This window comes from Amaranthus tricolor, chromosome 9 (genome assembly GCF_026212465.1).
Source record: "Amaranthus tricolor cultivar Red isolate AtriRed21 chromosome 9, ASM2621246v1, whole genome shotgun sequence".
NCBI lineage: Eukaryota > Viridiplantae > Streptophyta > Magnoliopsida > Caryophyllales > Amaranthaceae > Amaranthus > Amaranthus tricolor.
In genome coordinates, this window is record NC_080055.1 from 26,543,333 (window position 1) to 26,562,250 (window position 18,918).

General features: G+C 30.2%; 2 protein-coding genes across 2 annotated transcripts; one reads left to right on the forward strand and one right to left on the reverse strand.

Annotated features, from left to right (window-relative positions):
* Window positions 1-7,224: 7,224 nt before the first annotated feature.
* Window positions 7,225-9,207, forward strand: LOC130823433 (carbohydrate-binding X8 domain-containing protein-like). The gene is made up of 4 exons (XM_057688052.1): window positions 7,225-7,406; window positions 7,835-8,368; window positions 8,585-8,627; window positions 8,702-9,207. The coding sequence occupies exons 1-4, from the start codon at window positions 7,349-7,351 to the stop codon at window positions 8,934-8,936; spliced, it is 870 nt and encodes a 289-aa protein (XP_057544035.1). The 5' UTR covers window positions 7,225-7,348; the 3' UTR covers window positions 8,937-9,207.
* Window positions 9,208-9,761: 554 nt separating this feature from the next.
* Window positions 9,762-12,691, reverse strand: LOC130823947 (cold-regulated 413 inner membrane protein 2, chloroplastic-like). Its single transcript, XM_057688778.1, has 6 exons — window positions 12,410-12,691; window positions 12,179-12,307; window positions 10,883-10,978; window positions 10,685-10,749; window positions 10,227-10,296; window positions 9,762-10,152 (listed from the first exon to the last, which is right to left on the reverse strand). The coding sequence occupies exons 1-6, from the start codon at window positions 12,559-12,561 to the stop codon at window positions 9,987-9,989; spliced, it is 678 nt and encodes a 225-aa protein (XP_057544761.1). The 5' UTR covers window positions 12,562-12,691; the 3' UTR covers window positions 9,762-9,986.
* Window positions 12,692-18,918: the final 6,227 nt, after the last annotated feature.

Below are 18,918 nucleotides of genomic sequence, written 5' to 3' on the forward strand. Positions count from 1 at the left end.
TTTTTTTTGCTTTCAATATTAATTGATTTTTGTTTGGATTATATGTATACTAGATACATTTCCGTGTCAACCACTGTTTATAAATTATTCAAATAAATAATTATTAATTTTATATATGTAATTAAATTATGAAAAATAATATATACAGTCCTAAGAGTTTTATATAAGAAAAAAATCTTGTATTTAATTTATTTAATTTAATATTATTTTTGCTTTGGAAACATAAGTATTTAATTATACTTTATTATTTTATCATTTATTATTTCTTGGAAAGTTAAAAATCATTATATAAAATATTAATTGTTTTTCAATTTTTAGATTAAATTCTCTTGAAAATTTAAAATTCTTAATGATAAAAATAATTTGTTAATTTTTATGTACAGCCCTAAGGGCTGATCATTACCCCTTAAATTATTATATGACTGCTAAATCATATTGAAATTATAAATTGATCTGTTTTAAAAGCCGTAAAAGTATTAATATTAGATTGAGATATATATTACTAATATATATAAAACATAATCATAAAATCATGCACTAAACAATATAGATTATAAGTAATTACATGAAAATAATAGAAAATTTCAACACATAAAAAATAATTTAAATAATAATTTAAATGTTTAACGTCTTTGTAAAAATAATTTGTTGTTTCCATAAAGAATCTTTTGCTTATGTCACAAATTTGGAAAAAAAAATAACCTTATTCATCCTGATTTTATATTTTAATAATACTTATGGTCTCCACATATCTTTGACTAACTTCATTTTAACACTTTTATATTTTTTTATAGCCCCTATATATTTTCCACTAACTTTATAAAAATATTTTTTATTAGTTGTGGTCTTTATATTTTTTTCTACTAACTTTATAAAAAAATTCCTATATTTTTCTCTGAAATTTCAAAATACCGTTATCCTCTCTAGGTATGTATGTGTGGTATAGTCAGCTAATTGAAAACCTTTTTAGGGAGAAAGCCATTCACAATCTCTTTTTCTATATATTTTCCATAAAATTCAAAATACCATTCTCCCCTCTCTGGGCATTGTTAAGAACATTGAGCGATCAACAAACAGGCTTATTGACATTACCGTAAATAGATTCATCTTTTGAAAACGATCGCCAAATACTTACGATGTTAAGAACAAACAACAATGAGCAAAATTAAGTTTGACAAAGTAACAAACAAGGACACAAAGATTTAAGGAGGTTCACCCAATGATGGCTACGTCCTCCGTGGTGTGTAGTTTATGTTTATATTATATCAAATGAATACAAACAACACTTCAATATGAAGAATTACAATTGAGATAGAGATAACAACAATAGGCTATGTGTTTGGCTTAAGGGTTGTGTTTGATGTGTTTTTGCATACTTGAAGTGTGGGTATGAGAGCCCTATTTATAATGCTAGGTACTTGAAGATGAATGGCTCACATAAATACATAGTTAATTTAGGGTAATGAATACTATGAAATAACTCTAAGAACTTGAAAAGGCATTATCTCAAGAGTCACACACATGAGACTCTTCACCTTAATCTTCATTAACACCAATAATTCCCATGAATACTCTTCACCTTATTACACCCTTTTGGATTCCACAACTCAAGAGTCACACACATGAATTCAACCCTTTAATGTGCACTCAAGTCACACATTAGTATACTATCATTTATAATCACATTAGTATACTACCATTCATAACATCTTTATTATAAAGACAACAATTTGTTTGTTAGGCAAGGAAAACTTAGTCTTTCATCCACCATCCACTGCGTATCTGAAATGGATTTCGTCACCATTAATTCTTCAGCATGCCTTTGAAATGGATTTCATCCGGTATATATCTGATAAACCCTAGGATTACTAATGTTTTTGAATTGATATTTAATTCCTTTTAATTAATAACAACACTCAACATTGATATGTGCCCATCCTTAATAAAAGTAGCCTATAGTCCTACTCTCTAAATCTACAGAAGTTTTCTTAATTAAGTGGTTGTCTAATAACTAAACTAAACCAAAAAATAATCAAACATGGAGAAATTAAATCAATTGTGTTAAATATTACAATAATGTTGGTATGAAGAGAGTATAATATATTTCTAAACCATATATTATCGAATAGAAGTAATTATACAATAAGTCATTTGTTTGTTAGTATTTGTTTTCCTCTTTTCTTTCAAATATAGAATTTGGACTGTAATTAAAAATTAGTTGATAATTAACCCATTTATTATCATAATTTTCTTCGGATGGGATACACTAAATATAATGATAATGATGCATGAAACTCATTTATAATAACACTTTTGGCTCTAGTAGTGAGATTATCATTCTACTTATTAAGGTATTTAGTCTTATCTACTACTTGTTTAATTTTCAGTTTCAAAATAAAAATTATACAAAATAAAATTAAGAATCGATATGGAATGTTAATACACAAAATATTATTATGTCAATATAATTATAATACAAACCTTTGTTTCTAGATGTTGACGAAAAAACATGCAATCGTGGCTCATTATTTTAATGTTTTACTTAATGTATGATGATTTGATAATAATAATAATAATAATAATAATAATAATAATAATAATAATAATAATAATGAAATTTTATCAGAAAGAAATCTAACTACAATTGATTATATGAATTATAGATGAAATTGTCCTTTGTTTTTAGAAATAATATGAAAAGATAAATAAATATAATATCATAAATATAAATGTGTATATTAATACAAATATGTCGATAAAGAGACATAAAGAAATACTCCCTCCGAATCAATTTAAATGTCCTATTTGCTTGGGCACGGTTATTAAGGATGGTGTGGGGTCCATTAAAAAGGGTAAGTAGTAAAGGGTAAGTAGTGAAGGGTAGTTGGATAAGTAAGGTATATGGGGGTATATTCGTAATTACTTGTGTGAACTAAGAATATTTAGGTAAAAAAAGATTGACAAAAATAGAAATGGGACAACTAAAAAGACTTTGCCAAATAAGGAAATGGGACAACTAAATTGGTTCGAAGGGAGTATTATTTATTATTTACTCTAATGGAATTTATGCTCATTTTTTATTAGGTTAACTTAGTGGTTGAAAAATTTATCTTATATTGTTCTACAAATAGAGTAGTAAAACTCGATGTTTGGGTCAGATTAACAATAAACTTTTGGACAATCTATTACTGGGTTATAGAACACTCAGGTATTGCTACCATAACAAATTTTTCTATTTACCTATAATTAGCAAAAATTGAACAATTTAAGTTTTAAACTTTAATAAAATTTAAATTGAAAGTAGAATGATTTGCCTCTACAGCAGCGTCATGACGTCCATTCTTTTTATTTCCTTTTTAAATTGAAGACATAAAGTGGTGATTGAGTGAATTACTACATACTATAAATAAAATAAAATACAAACACAATACCATGAACACAAATTTCAAACTCAACTAAAGTAAAATAAAATAAAACAAATAAAACCCCAATTTTTAATCATATAAAAGTCACCTAAAAACTAGTATAAAAATAAAAATATCACAATTAATAAATTTTCCAAAATCTTATTAAACAATGAAATCAAGAAACAGCAGGATGGAAATATCAAGAGTAAAATAAACACACAAAAATCCTATTTCAAAATCCCCATAAATTCATAAAATAAAAGCTCGAAATTCAAAATTAATAACGAAAGCCTAATTTTTTTCTACAAAAATGACACATAATATTGTAAAATTCTAAGGAAAAAAATCAAAGAAAAAAATCAAAAACATCATAAAGTATTTATGGCAAGTTTAGTAGTTTACCGTATAGGAATAGCTTCCAAAGAAAGTTTAGCAATATACAATGTTGAGCAGTATATATCTTTTGAGAGGTTAACACGCAAATTGTAGAAGTGGGCGGAAAAACAATGATTATAGTAGAAATACGTATCATAGAGTTTTATTATTTTAGTAAATAGTATGATATGATGGTATGATGAAGTATGATATGGTATGATATTAAATAATAGGTGGAGAATCAAATTTGTGTGGGTTGAAGAGTAATTAAATACTTCTTCCATTCTAAATTAGTTGCAACATTAGAAAAATGACATAATTTATACGTCATTCTTAATATGTGATTAGTTTTTAATCATAAGTTAAAACGTAGTCACGTGGGATCTTATTTGATTCGTCTCATTGCAAAGATTATTAATATCAAATTTTTATAATTTTTTATTATACATAATTAGAGATATTAAGAATTAAATTAGTATATTGGAATGCGTGAAAAAGCAAATATTACAAGTAAATTGAAACGAAGAAAGTACCATTTTGCAGGGAAAATATTGGGTTTAAATCTCACATAATCATTTTGTTGAGGTAAAAGATTTTTTGTATTTAACCAAAATCAAAGCAAGATACATGGGAGTAGGACTCTTAAGTTATCGGCTTATATTTCAATATTGCATCAGTATAAACACAGATCCACCTTTTAAGAAGGAATATTATTTTCCTATGAGTGAAAGAGAGGGCCAAGTTTGAAAGATATAGGATTTCAAAAGAGAAAAACAAAAAAGATTCGTATTTTAGTATGAATCTTGTTAGCGAACACCTCTAAACTTTGAATCATTTAAGTATTAACTATATATATATATATATATATATATATATATATATATATATATATATATATATATATATATATATATATATATATATATATATATATATAGCATAAAATCAGCTTAATTTCTACATTAAATCTCTAGATATTAAACTACATTATAAGCTTTATGAAACTCTCTAAGTCAATTCTCTAAGTCAATGAGTCAGCACGATCATTTAGAATAAAAATTTAAATCGATTCGACCCATAATACTACTGTATCTGTACACTTGTGATGCTGGATTAAAACTATCTCTAGGAATTTTGTTATAAGAAGATGAATGTCTTGTACAAGATTGGAGTTTTTCAACAATTGTTAGTGATTTCCTTGAATTGCTTTCATAAATAACATCATCATGCTGTATCATGCAGTCTGTTAGCTTAGTAATGAAAACATTGCTTTAGTGATGGAAACATATTTCTTTGTTATTGCAAACTAGAGTAAATCCTGCTTTGATAGGAGCATAATGCAAAAATGTGGCAACAATGGTAATTATGATGACAAATATGGCATCGGTAATGTAATTACATTATCATCATATTCAGTACATCCCGCTCATAGAAAATTATGATCAGGATCTAGGAAAAGAAGAACGACGGCAACTCATACCCATAGAAGAGAGTGTGGTCAAAGAGTCCCTCAACTCGAGAAAGGTCTTCAAAAAGAGAGAAACCTTCAACTTACAAATAAAATAAATATTAGTAGAATACATACAAATAACTAAAAATAAAGATAAAAGTAACACTAAATATCGATATCCCTCGAAAGGGGCCTAAACATCAACAAGCTTCACCACATTTTGAATTATGTTTTCATAACCTTCTTAGTGACCTCAACGGCTCATAGGAATCATTCCTCGAGTTCCCAAAAGTCCGAATGCATTCATTCGATAAAACTAAGGTTCTAACAAGATGTGCTTATCCGAGAAAATATTGTGCTCGTGAGCACCCTCATAACTTGTCCAAGGATGACCTAGGAAAACACCATAGGGATCTCCTCTTCGTTATCCTTCCAACGACATATGACACGCCTAAAGTAGAGTTGTGCTTGGTCAATTTCAGAATGGTTGCTCACCCGAGCCTTCTTCACTGTCACTTGTCGCCATTGTTTTGCTCGCCCAAACTTAAGCATAAAGAACCCTTGATGAAGCTTAATGTAAAGCATAAGGAACTCTGAGGAATCTGTATCGTATGGTGTACAGTTAAAAAGTGTGATGGACACTTTAGACATGTGGTATAGATACTCTTTTAAAGCAACAACAAATAATACTCCTACTTGTATAATTAAAACCCATATTTCCTCTTGCCATTCATCTGCTTACTTGCTTGCTGCACAGGCTGTTAACCCTCTCTGTTCTTTCAATACAGGGGAAAACACAGCAGCCAAAAAAAAAAAAAAAAAACAATTTTGCAGAATTCAGCGAGCTTAATTGGTAACGTCAAAGTGACCAGATATCAAATACAGTGTACAAGGCTAGCTCTTGTGATTCTCTATATCTACAACACAGGGTCATCTCCGATATTTAAATGTGTTAAGCGGAAATTAAAACATGTACCTTTAAGAAACAAACATTATTCCTATTATTTTTAGGTGAGAAATGACAGAATAAACATTTTCACCAAGACATAATAGCAATTTTCTTTATTAACCAAATAATTAACCGAGAAAAATAAAACAAATGGACAAAATCCATTATCAGGATCAATGAAAAGATACTCAACAAAACCCACTAGTATTGTACCCAATAACTCTAAACTATTAACCAAAAAAGCCACTAACCACTAGAATATTACAAAGAAGTGAAGAGTCATTGGACTATATTACCATACCTTGTAATCAGATAAATATAGATATATACAATTATCAAGCAATCACAAAGAAATAGTTGAAGAAAATCAAAATCTCTTTTATCATTGACACCCACAAACATTGAGTAACATTTTTTTTATATATAAACAAAGAATTGTAGGCCCCACCAAAATCGGGACCCTAGGTTGCTCATGAAGCTGATGTTCATGGGTGGGGCCTACTATAACATTTCAATACCCCAATGACATCAGATAACTGTCATCTATATGTGATTTAGGGCTATATGCGATTCAGGGAGTTGGATAGATGTAAATTTTCCCTTACTAGTGATTCTCTATGTTTAAACAACAAAAATAAGAATGGAAATTTTTTTTACCTTTTAGAGTAATCCTATGACAGTTAGCAGGAGGAAAAAAAAACAGAAGAAAGTTGGCCTAATAAGAATTAAAACATCTGGATCAAGTTTAACATGGGAACAACCAAAAGAAAACAAAAGATTCAAATCCCAGGTAGATCAATCTTTTCTTCACTTTTGTTCTTAATTGCCTTTTTCTATCTTTAACTTGTTAGCTTATGATCAACTATAAGTCTAACATTTGCCTCCTCTTTCAAGTTTTGCTTATATTCTTTTCCCCTACTCTTTTCTTTCTCTTTTTCAACCAGAAAAGTACTGATTCCACCATTATTCTAACTGCAATTCATAATAAATGAAGCATAACTATGATACTAACCTCTTTGCTCATACATCAAGGTTTCCTTTATTTCATATGCCTTTGCTTAAACTGCTGCTGCTGTTGCATCATCAGTATTCTTGACCATCTGCTTAACAATTTAGCCAAAACCCGAATTATTTTCATATAAGGTGATCATAGAACAGCTCAAGAAGATGAAATTTACGATTCTTCAGTGCCTATCAGTTCTCATCTTGCTAGTACTGAATTCAGGTGACTCATAAGGTCCTATCAGATTTTTGCTTTTAATAATTCAATTTGGAAAATGTTAATACATAGTTAAAAGTACAGTTTTCATTAGAGTATATCACTGTAAAACATAATTCACTACTTAGTTCACCTTTTGAATTCGCAATTCACTTAAAATGGTTTAAAATTAGCCTAAAACTAACCACAATTCGCTTTTCCCGATTCAAGATTCGCAAGGTAATTAGTGAATCATGTGACACTGGTATATCATATACTGGAAGCATTAATCAGTTCTAAGATACAAAGTTTAACCATTTTGTCACAGGTAAAAAGATCATTTTCAGAAAACTGTAGCTTTTCTCACCCAAAAACAGTTTCATTTGTTATGAGAATCATGCAATAGGAATAGAGATTTTTAAAGAGCTTACAGTGATTTGTATTACTAATTTCAGGGTCAAATGCCGAAGTAACAAGGCAATCTCGGATGTATGATACTTATCCAACAATGATCATGCACGAAACCTATCCAATAGATATTCCACCTGACAATCCAACAGATGATCTTCCAACTTTTAATCCGACTCCTACCACCACACCAACAGCTGCACCTAGTACAATTCCACCAAACCCACCAATCACAAATTCGCCAAATATACCAACCATGAATCCTACACCAATGAGTGCAGACGGAGGAGGAGGTGGAGGCGGAGGCAGCAGAGGTGAAGGAGGCACAGGCAGCGGAGGAGGAGGAGCTTGGTGTGTGGCAAACCCAAGTGCTTCAGAAAAGGCTTTACAGGTCGGTTTGGACTATGCTTGCGGATTTGGAGGAGCTGACTGCTCCACACTTCAATCTGGAGCAAGCTGTTTTGATCCAAACTCGGTGAAAGATCATGCTTCTTATGCCTACAATGCCTATTACCAAAAGAATCCAGCTCCACCCAGCTGTGATTTTGGAGGAACAGCCCAACTTGTCTACACAGATCCTAGTAAGCAAAATAAATAGTAATGTGCATAATGGAGAAACAATGAAAAAGAATTAATGTACGAAATATCTAAGTATATTATAATTTTCAGAAATTCACATTCGCTATTCGTTGCTTTTGAATGAGAACCTGAAACGAAAACAGCAGCATTTTAAATTCTGATATCTGAAATCTACAGAAGACATTTAACATTTTACCATCTGTTTATTCAATTTGCAGGCTCTGGAAATTGTCATTACTCATCATCAAAGGCATCAACAAGGTAAATATTCAGCCTAGTTTTCAAGTTAAGCTTACAGGTAAAAGCAGAGTTTATAAATACTTTTCTTGTTGCAGCACAACTCCGACAACACAGACAACTCCAACCCCAGTCATGCAGATACCACCCACTACATTCGGTCCACCAACTTCACCATTTTCAAATTTTCCAGGACCTCCTTTCAGTGGAGGGTCAGGATTTGTACCAGAACCAACAGGAAGCCCAAATATGGCCGCTTGCATGTCTCAGCAATGGCTTCTTGTCTTCAGTTCAACAAGCATATTGATGTACAATTTTATAGCAAATGATTAATGAACAGAGGAGGGAGGCGGATACTTTTTTCAAGTGAGAAGTAGTATATACCAGCTTTGCTTCACAATAGATGAAAATGTTAGCCTACACTACTTCACAGATGACCTTCAACTTTTATTTGTAGAATCCTTCGTCATACATCTCATAATACACCATTCTTTTTAGTCTAAGCTGCTGGTGTTATAGGCACACATTACTACAATAGTAACTTCTATTTGTAGAAATAGAGATTACCAATTCAGTATCATTCAGAAATAAACAATTAGGTTAATGTGGCTATAGAATGTATTTCACAACAATGAAACAATTGATCACAAACATTCATTACCCCATGCCATCAAGTGGCTCCCACATGGGAAATTGATCACAAACATGTTCAGCTGAAAAATATGAAATACCCCTGTAAAAGTACTATGGTAGAGATCAATTCATGCTACTATTAACAAGACAAACAAGAATTCAGAAACCGAAAAAATCCTCAAAATCCTTAATATAAAGATTTTGTATTCGTCATGTTTAGATCCCGTATGTACAGAATAATGGATTCGGGAAGAACTTCTCAGACATCAAAAGAGCGAGATAGAGCAGAACTGAATAGGTTTTGCTTGCATGTAGAAAATGACTGCCAAAATATGGAAGTCTGGCGCATGTAGAAAATGACTGCCATTATGGAAGTCTGGCCTTCCAAGTCCCTTAAATAATGCCATAGGCCAAGAGCACATCATGCACATGCTTAAAACCAATTTCAAATTATTGTCATGTCCCTCCAAGATAAAGGATAAATGCAGATAAACAATTAAGAGTTTAAGATAGTAGGCGACAGCATACAGGATGAAATGGTTCACCATTAGAAAATGAAACAAATCTTAAACGCAGTAACAGGAGAAAAATAACATTTATTGAACAAGATACTATGGTGAGAACGTTCACAATATAATCCGTCTGATATATACAGAAGAGCTACAGAAGGTCAAAAGTAAATTTCCAAACTATCACATTCAATAAAATTTCTAATACATGAAGTCGGCAAATTTTGATCTACCTTCGGAATCAAATCAACAGTAAGCATGGCACTATAGTAATGCAGATGATGCCTATAGTAGCAAGAATCGAATTTTGATCAAATGATTTCCGTAAACTTCCAGCCCTTGTAAAATGCTGGAACGCCAAATAGACAGCAATGACTAGAGATATTATGGCCCCAGCCTGAGTCCCTCTGCCCACAAAAGGATCGTAAATGTGATAGTTAACAGAACTAGGAACTAATCTAAGTATCAACTCTTCACATACCTTAGATTTAATGCTCGATGTGGAGCAACAATTACCAAAACCAGTGTGAGGAAAGGAAGTTCAAGTTCACCTATAACAAAATCAATGAAGAATAGATTAAACAATCCGTAAGGGCAATAGAATAAGCACCAACATAAAAAAACATATGACAATGTGAAAACTAGTATACCTTTGGTCTATTTCTTAATGTTTTCCCAAGGGAAGAAGAGGGGAATACCATCATAGTGCAAAATTGCATCAACAAAATGTGATGCGTTTATCGTAAAGCGGTCAAAAGCAAGAGATATCCTTAATGCGGCCTAAAACACAGTTTTTTATACCTATATAACGCGGGAAAATTGGATTGTTTATTTGAAAAAATCTGTGACGGAATGATATGATAAGATTGTGAATTCTTGATAGATTTCATATCTCTGATCCTCAATAGGATGAGAATAATAAGTTCATTTAGCCCTCACCTGGTATGAAGAAGAATAGGCGAACAAGAAGGGCAACAAAAGCAGACCAAGCACCATATTCTCCCCTGAAGATTGAAAATTAACTATCATATATTATAATAGTCATGAAGCAAGGAAAATAAAGTAGATTTTCAGAAAAAGTAATCAAAAATCATGAATACTAACCAAAAAATAAAGATATTAGTCTTAAGAACTTACTGCATCCATGAGATGACAGTTGCCGGCGCCTGTAAAGCAAAAAATGGCACAAGAAAGGATCTATTTATTGCAGTGCCCTTCACAAGCATGAGAATCCTGACACAGGCAAAATGCTAATAAATACGAGACCTGTGCTCACTGCTTAGTAAATTGAAAAGTTAATGGAAGAAGACATGGTAAGCATACTGACAAACTTTTGTAAATTATTACCAGAACTAAAACTTTAGCACAGAGCACTTGGTAGAGACACGATAAAAAGTAAAAACTAAATTCTTAAGATCGAATCAAGAAGGTGATAGGAAAAAGTACAGAACAAAAATACACATAAGAAGCTTCTATAATTCCAATATATAGCACAGCTTAAAAAGACGAGCATCTAAAACTACTTTCAGAAGTGCATTTGGCCTGAGGGTCCTCTTTAATAATCTTTCGGAATGAACCATACATGTAGTCTTGACAATGGGACCACCCATTGAGTATATTTTCCATGCAAATCTTGCAATATGTACCGAATTCTCTAAAAAAATTCACATGGGTTCAAAATCTTAGCAAGGTAAGTTCCTACAAAGCAATTTGTTTTAACACAAGATATTCCATGTGAAAGGAACTAATAAATAGATGACACAAAATAACAGCAATCACAAAGTATCAGGCCAGGTGCACGAACCAAAACAAATCAACATGAGCGATCATTTGTATTGTGTTTCTGTTCCACTCAGTCCTATCTAGCACGTTTGATGCACCAAACAAAGTGCAAAATTAGAGACAAGCATCATAAGTAGAAAGAAATTACTGCATTACAGCCAGAAATGAGAAAACCCCTTTTCCTTTTTGGAAATTGTTTGCTGTAAATTCTACCCTCGCGTAGCAGAATGGTTTGTACACCAGGCCGCCCTTTTGGTAAATTCTTTTTCTTAGGAATAATTAATTTTCCCAAGCGTTCATACTCTCAGCTACTTTCTTCAGAGCAGCGATCCCAAACATATCAAATTACTCTAGTAATAAATTACTTTTAGGGTTATCCAATCTCAAAAAGGAAAACCGTGGTACTGAATCAAATCACGTTCCTTTGGAGAAGTAAACCCCTAATGCGCCAAATAGTTATGCCAATAAGCTAAACATTTATTGCAACTGAAATTTGAAAAGAGTCTATCACTACTGCTAATCAAGATAGAGCCCTACAAACCTACATTATTCGACAAGTTTTTCAAAAAAAAAAAATTACAGTTGACATTTATTGTAAAAATGATCATACAGACCAAATTAGGCAAAGAAAGTAGGAACGAAGATAATTACGCAGTAGAAACAGCAGAAATCCAAGGAAGAATTCGCGGGGAGAGAACAGCAGAATAAGAATTATAAACAGCCATTGATGATCGATTTCTTCTGTAAGTATGCAGAAAAATCTGATGATTCAGCGACAATCTACAACAAAATCAAAATCAAAATAACAAACAGTAATTAATCTAAAATCAGACGACTGAATCAACAAAAACAGAAATTACGAAAATAATGGCACATGACTACCTGAGTGGATTGAAATTGATGGAATGGTGAGATGAAAAAGGGGAGTAACGAAGATGGGGAGAAGAAGATGAGAGAGAAATGGGAGATGGAATAGCAATGGAGGAAGAAGGGAGATGAGTAGAAGAGGATAGTGAAAGGCAATGCCACTGCATTTTTCTAGTTGTTCTAGAATGTTCTGGTAGAAAATGCAATTCTGAGACTGATAGATTAATGAATGATGAGAGTTATTAAGTGTGATATAAGATTGATGGGCAAGGGGAGGGGAGTATCGTTCACTTCTATGCATGATTGATAGGTGTTAAGATCCGATTTGTTTGGGTTGACTACTATTCTAGTACTCAACAATTCACAATATTTATATTTATTCTAGACACGAAAATTAAAAAATCAAACACGAAAATTAAAAAGTCAAATATACAAATTTAAACTAATAAGGTATTTAAAAATAAAGAAAAATAGAAAATAAAAGTAAAAGAGTCTATACTTAGAAATAACTAATAAGGGACGAAGCACTACAATGTAAACGTGAGGAATTAGATGGATAAGAAAATGAAAAAAAGTTAGTTAGAAAATAGAAAAATTAATGAGGAATAATTATGAAACCTACAATTTTCATAATTTTCTTCTACAACTCAACTAGTGAATAGGTTATTGTTTATACCTCTAGTATTTTAATTATCTTTATTAAATAAAATTAAATTATAATTTAAAATATATAGTCTTTTGACTTTTGAAATTTTCAAAAATTAAATTGTACAAAAAGTCAATTTGGCTTTAGAAAATCAAAACATAAATTATAGACTTCCAATACTATTATCATCTTTGTGTATGTTAACATTTGTGCCTCAATAGAAGTTAAGGGCCATTATTTTGAGCGTTGTGCCACAAAGAGCAACATTACCTAAAGCAAATACCTATAATGCCCAAGCCCCAAAACCCATAATGAGTACCAGTGTACCACACAATAAATGTAAGAGATACTGCCTATTATTGTGAGACACTATCTCTTGGTGAGACGATATTAAAATAAAAAGTTTATATGCTAATAATTAATATTATTAAACTGTTTAACTAATATATAAAACATGTCTTAAAGTGAGATCGTTTTATACAAGAATTTATGTAAATTAAATGCCTAAATAAAGCTAGGTCACTAAGAAAGTGACGCATGTTACATTTTTGTGAATTTTTGAAAAAAGCTGAGCGAAAAAAAAATGGATTGAATAACCGAAAAATCAAACTATTTCAAAAACTGAGCGTGAAACTCCCAGACCTAAGGTTTGGGGCTGTTCACAGTTACTAACTACGAACAGGTCAAAAAAGACAAAATAGCTGTTCGCAGTTACTAACTGCGAACAGCAAAAAGACAAAATAGCTGTTCGCAGTTAGTAACTGCGAACAGCTATTTGACCTAAAAAAAAATAAAATAATTTTTTTTTTTTTTTTTTTTTTTGCTGTTCGCAGTTAGTAATTGCGAACAGCTATTTTGTCTTTTTTGACATGTTCGCAGTTAGTAACTGCGAACAGCCCCAAACCTTAGGTTTAGGAGTTTCACGCTCAGTCTTTGAAATAGTTTGATTTTTCGGTTATTCAATTCATTTTTTTTTCGCTCAGCTTTTTCAAAAATTCCATTTTTGTGCCATAGGAGTAAGTCAAAAATTAAGTCCAGAATAGATTTGGGCCAATTTACAAAGCCCATTGTCCAATATTGTGCCACAAAGGTTTTTGAAAACAGCTAATCTCTTGAGAAACCGTCTCTTTAAGAGACGTCTCTCAAGCCCAACCCATTAAAACTTAATGCCTATTTATCGTATCCTTAATGCCTACTTATCGTATCCTTAATGCTTACTCACAATATCCTAAATGCCTATTTACATCATCTTTAATGCCTACTTACAATATTTCAAAAAAATATGTAATGGGTCGGTCCAATTAGAGATGGTCTCTCAAAAAGACCGTCTCTTACAAGAATAAGTTAATTAAAAAAAAAGTTCAAAATAAATTTCGGAAAATTTTAATTCCCAAAATAAGTGTTCTCATGCCAGAGTTGGGGTTAGGTTGCTCGCTGTTACTAAGGGGGGAAAAAATTGTTTTTTTGTCTCTTCCAACGTTATTACATTGTCTCGGTTTTGTTCGCTATTAGTAACAGTGAACAAAAAATTTTAATTTTTTAAACCATTTTCTTTGTTTGTTGTTAGTAACAATGAACATATCTAATTTTAGGCTCGATCATAAAAATGTTTATTTTGGAAATTAAAATTTTCAAAAATTTATTTAGGAAAAATTTTCATAATAGCTTATTTTTTTCAATTTTTCAGATTATTGATGGTCAGACATAACTATGGGCCGCACCAAATTGGCACGTCCATTAAATGATATGCCACATCTAAATGTGAGCCCGAGGTTAATTACTTCTACATTGTAGGCAACAAATAATAAGGATGATACACAAGTATGCGCGACCATAATAGTGCCACATACTTTATGTCATTTCAATTTGTCGCCAAAAGTATGGGAAATATAGAAGTATTTGAATTTTGAGGTATGTGCCATGCCACCAATTGTCTTGGCACCCAAAGCTTGAAAGTTTTAGCCCATTTAAGTAAAATATATGGTTAGATGATCATATTGTTTAATGTTAGTATTCGATAAATCAGTTGGTTGGTTGAATTAGTTTGTTGTAATGAATTAGCACATTTACAACAACAAGCTCTTATCAGCGTATTTAAAATTAATTAGTCAAATTAGTCGATATAATTAGTTGGTCAAATCAGTCAATCTAATCAATTATTCCCTCCGTTTCTTTATGTTTGTCCACTTTAATTTTTACATGCATTTTAAAGCAAATTTCGAGCCTCGGTATCTTAGTACGCATTATGAAAAATTGTAAAAAATTATATATTAAGATTTTTTGCATTAAGACGAATCTAACAAGATCTCACATGAATATATTTTGTCTTTAATATTTACTTCAAAAATCAGATTAAAATTTTTTTCTGAAAAAAGTTAAAGTGGACAAAAAAAAAAGAACAAAGTATAAGATATATTCAATTATTTGCCAAGCACCTATAGTGATTTTTTAACAAATAAATTTATTTTGTGCTCACCACAAAAAGACTAGTTTAAGTACTACTTTTTAGATAACTTTCATAATAAAAAAAACTTGGTATCATGTAGAATTCCACAAGAGCTTTTACAAGTAGTTTCGGGGAAATGGGTGTAATTTCTACCAAAGACTAACCACTAACAGTTGTTTGGTAAACCACTATCAAATTGATTTTTTAAAATTATTTTTTAACTTTTACTTTTGGTTTCTTGGTCGGTAAAAAGGACAAAATAAATATTTTGTAAATACTTTTTAATTAGTTAAAAGTTAGTTTTTAAGCCAAATGAAAAGGCTAGTTTCATTAGCTTTTCTTTTTGAATGGTTTTTTTTTCTTACTTTCTTTTCCTCTAATTAACAACTAATAGCTAATTTTGTTTTTACCGCATATTTCCTTTAAGAGTTAATTTAGTCAATTAGTTTAAAAATTAACAAAAAACAGTCAAAACTTTTAGGAAAAATTATCCTAAATAATCTAACTTATTGTCCATCTGTTATGAATAATTCTTACTATTGATTATTTCTAAATAATCTAACTTATTGTCCATCTATTATGAATAATTCTTACTATTGATTATTTTTAAATAATTTAACCTTTGTATTTTTTGCTGACAATACTTCTAACCACATTTTACCGGCTACTATAGGTACCCACTAGCCGTTACAGTCGTTTTCTCTTCTTTCCTATGCTTCTTCATTGGTCTATCCCTATTTCTCTTTGGTAGCAAGTACCTAAATTAACTGTTTAAAATATGACAAAAAGTGTTGTTAACAAAAAATATACAAAAATTAAGTTATTTAAAAATAATTAATAATAAAAGTTATTTACAATAAATAGACAATATATAAAATTATTGAGAATAATTTTTTTCAAATTTTTAACCAATCATACAAATTATTTAAAAAACCCACGACCTAAGCAACACTTTAGAGTGAGGTCCAACTGTCCCAAGGTTTGCCGTGACATCACAATAATGAGACAAAATAATCCAAATTTAGAATATGAAATGACACACACGTTTATCAAAAGAGCAAACTGACTAAAAAACACGTCAAAAAAAGACTGTCTAGTTGGATTTAAAAATTAGAATTAACTTTTTTTTTTATAATTATATAAGCAGCATGAGTATCCGAAAACTAAGATGATAAAACTTGATAAGGGCTATGATTTGTATGATACTTTCCAAAAGATTAAATAAAATAAGCATATTTATTAAGAAAAATTCTCAAAATAACCTTTGAAAATTTTATTTTTAAAATAAGCATGTTCATATACAAGTATAATGTTAGATTTGTTCGCTATTAATAAAAACGAACAAGAGAAAAAATTACTTTGTTCGATGTTAGTAACAGAGAACAAAGAATTTTTGTTCGTTGTTACTAACAGCGAACAAACAACAAACAAAGAAATTTTTTTTCTCTTTTTAGTTGTTAATAACAGGGAACAAGTCTGACGATAAGCTCGGACACAACGACGCTTATTTTAGAAATTAAAATTTTTCAAAACTTATTTTGAGAAAGTTTTTATAAAAAAACTTATCTTATTCAATCTTTCGATACTTTCCCTCATTACCCCGAGAAAGTACCATTTAATTCAAAATGTTCTTATATATTTAAGTTAAATAGTGTTTTTCAAAGGACAAAAATAGTAATGACAAAATTGACGTACTCTATCTAAAGAGATTTAATCAAATTCCATAAAATCATACTCTCTTTAATTTAAATAATAAATAATATGTTACCTAGCATAGTATCATATAAAAGCTTTTAGTTTATGCCATATAGAAAATTTAAAATAGACAATAAAGTATAAAGATATTTCAACTCAAAAAAGTATAAAGATATTAAATAGTGTATGACTTATGAGTTATGTAAAATCGACAAACCTATCACAGATTAGAGGGGTGCAATGCAACCCTAATCTCAATTTTAATTATTGAAAAAGTTTACAAATTTGAGAGTTCAAACATAACAATTTTCCCTCCGTTATTTTTTTATCTTTCATTTTGGGTTTTTCACACATATTAAGGAAGATAGAATTTTTAGGTTGTAGTGAGTATTATTTTAATTAAATAGAAGTGTGAAGTAATGATTGTATTGGAAGTATGAGGTTGTAGTGGGTATTATTTTAATTGAATAGTAGTGTGAAGTAATGATTGTATTGAAAGTATGAGAGAAAAAATAATTATAAATAAAAAAAAAAAAAGGGTACATTAAAAGAAAGGGGGGTTTTAAGGGGTAAAAGTGGGATAAAAACTTTCTAAAAATAGAAAGTATTCTAAAGTAGAAGAACTTATGAAACTACCCGTTATAGTAAGGTGGAAAAACTTAAAAGAATGGAGGGAGTAATTCATAGTTTTCATTTGACTAAAATGATTACAATTCTTCTTAAACTTTTATAATATATTTTTTTTAAGATTAATTTTCAATATAGTACACCCTTTGATATAAACTCTAATTGATTAATATTGAATTTTGTATATTAAGATATCTACTATTATTCCGATTCTCACGTGACACAACTAATAATAAAATAAGTTTAATTTTGGTATTTAATTACATAATTAAAGAACAAGATGAGCTATTATCAGGCCATAGTCCATACTCCACACTCACAACCACTAACATAAATTAGGTTTTGAGTAATTGTATAATCAATAAAAATTTTATTTTTTTCAAAATAGAATTAAAAAAAATCAAAAATGCTTGTTAGGAAAAGCTTGGATAGGACAGACGACGATGTGTAAAATGGAGTCTCAGCTGTAAAGGTATGCAAAAAACAGGAGTATGACCAAAAACCAGAAAAAACACTACTTATTTGTCCTTTTGATATAATAGTAAAGAGAAATAAAATGAGTATTTTTCTTAAGAAAAAAAGATATTCAGCGATAAATGACTATAGAGAATAAATTGTGCGGATAAAATTAATAGAGAGTTAAAATATACGGATAAGACTAAAAAGTGATAGATTATTATCCAAAAATGAAATGAAAGTAAAATGAAAAGGACAACCCAAAATACAAATTAATTCTCCCTCCATTTCTTTCCAAATGTCTCATTTGCTTTTGGGTTACTATTAATCGATCACTCTAATATTTGTTTTTTTTTTTCTTGATCCATGCATTAAAATATAATTAAATGAGATCTAGTTTGATTTGTTTCAACATAAGGTTTATTGATATCTAGTTTTTATAAGTTTTAATTATGCATAATTATTGCTATTAAGTATTAAATTAGTGTATTGGCTAAAACTAAAAAGCAAACAAAATATTAAATATTAAAATGAAATAGAGGGAGTATATAATACTAAGGGACAGAACCACGAAGGGAGTACTATTCGGTCTCTATGTTTTTATCATACTTTTCTTCTTAGCATGTTCTTTTTATTTTGCTATAATTTTGTTTT

What these genes read in the sequence shown, in the direction of transcription:
- LOC130823947 (XM_057688778.1), bottom strand. Translation starts at nt 12,561, where the DNA reads ATGCAGTGGCATTGCCTTTCACTATCCTCTTCTACTCATCTCCCTTCT. An exon ending in CCTATTCTTCTTCATACCAG is followed by an intron (nt 10,297 to 10,684) that starts GTGAGGGCTAAA and finishes ATTTTGTTATAG; the next exon opens with GTGAACTTGAACTTCCTTTC. An exon ending in CATCGAGCATTAAATCTAAG is followed by an intron (nt 10,153 to 10,226) that starts GTATGTGAAGAG and finishes TTTTGTGGGCAG; the next exon opens with AGGGACTCAGGCTGGGGCCA.
- LOC130823433 (XM_057688052.1), top strand. Translation starts at nt 7,349, where the DNA reads ATGAAATTTACGATTCTTCAGTGCCTATCAGTTCTCATCTTGCTAGTA. An exon ending in CTTGCTAGTACTGAATTCAG is followed by an intron (nt 7,407 to 7,834) that starts GTGACTCATAAG and finishes TACTAATTTCAG; the next exon opens with GGTCAAATGCCGAAGTAACA. An exon ending in TCATCAAAGGCATCAACAAG is followed by an intron (nt 8,628 to 8,701) that starts GTAAATATTCAG and finishes TTCTTGTTGCAG; the next exon opens with CACAACTCCGACAACACAGA.